At 42.4% G+C, this 1,231-nt stretch overlaps 1 protein-coding gene across 1 annotated transcript in view; it reads right to left on the bottom strand.

The window, feature by feature from the left end:
- The window catches only part of ATP6V1E1 (ATPase H+ transporting V1 subunit E1), a 35,414-nt gene that overhangs the window by 1,054 nt on the left and 33,129 nt on the right, over positions 1–1,231 (bottom strand). Inside the window, exon 8 of the mRNA XM_003795466.2 lies at positions 637–724. Coding sequence (XP_003795514.1) covers positions 637–724 — 88 coding nt within the window. The remainder of the gene's footprint in view (positions 1–636; positions 725–1,231) is intronic.

Below are 1,231 nucleotides of genomic sequence, written 5' to 3'. Positions count from 1 at the left end.
GGGCATTGTGGCGGGCGCCTGTAGTCCCAGTTACATGGGAGGCTGAGGCAAGAGAATCACCTACGCCCAAGAGCTAGAGGTTGCTGTGAGCTGCGGCGCCATGGTACTCTGCTGAGGGCAACATAGTGAGACTCTGTCTCAAAAAAAACTCCACAAAAAACCAAAACAAAAAAAGGCTAGAATTTGCATAAACAGTAAACTGCACTTCTAGGTCAGGGAATGACTAGGTGAGCAGCTACAGCAGAAGACTACCACTGCTAGAAGATGTCCAGCATTTCAGAATAGGTGGAATTCTCCTGGCTTGTTTCCTAGAGTTCATCATATAAATCTGAGAACATCTGAACAGCCAACAGCCTTATGATTCCTTTCTGGTTCCCATTAGTTCTGCTGGAGAAAGGCCTTCAAGCCAGCACCTGCAGTGTAGTAAATGTCTAATCCCAAATCCTCCCACAGGTAAAGTGTATTACCTCAGCATATGCCACTACATACCTTACCTTCATTCTTTTTAAGAAAACATCAAAAAATCAGGAATGAGAGCAACAATTCCCAAACGCCAGTGAATGGACAGGTGTTCTCAGGACCCTGTCAAAGCTGGCAGCTGACCAGCTCCCAAGAGATGTTCACCCCAACACTCACCTGCTGGGCTATGAGGTCCAGCCGACTTTCTAGGGTATTGGAAACCTTTATTTTACGATCCCCATTATAGATTTCAACACCACCAGCTCTATAAAGAACACAGGAACAATCGTTTTTATAGATTTCAGAAAGGGAAATGCACATAGTACTTTTACCCTATGTCCTTATAGGAAAGCTATTTGGTGTTTGGAGTGCATGACATGAGCAATAGACTTGAGAAAAAAAATTTTAAAAGTTTATGAGGATTTAAGGTATAGTTGGTTCCAGGACCCCCTCCACCAATCCCGAAATCCACAGTACTTATGTCCTTTACATAAAATTGTGCAGTATTTGTATACAGCCTACACATACTCTCCCATTTACTTTATATCACCTCTAAATTTATTAAAATAGCTAATACAATGTAAATGCTGTGTAAATATTTGTTATACTGTACTGTTTAAGAAATGATGAAAAGGAAAAAAATCATCTTCACATGTTCAGTAAAGATGCAACATATTGGCTTGGCGCCTGTGACTCAAGTGGCTAAGGCGCCAGCCACATACACCTAAGGTGGCGGGTTCGAATCCAGCCCAGGCCCACCAAACAACAATGA

This window comes from Otolemur garnettii, unplaced genomic scaffold, assembly GCF_000181295.1.
Source record: "Otolemur garnettii isolate 467f Iridium unplaced genomic scaffold, OtoGar3 scaffold00092, whole genome shotgun sequence".
NCBI classification, from domain to species: Eukaryota; Metazoa; Chordata; class Mammalia; order Primates; family Galagidae; genus Otolemur; species Otolemur garnettii.
Note: the sequence above shows the minus strand (reverse complement) of the source record. Positions and strands in the feature narration are given on the sequence as shown.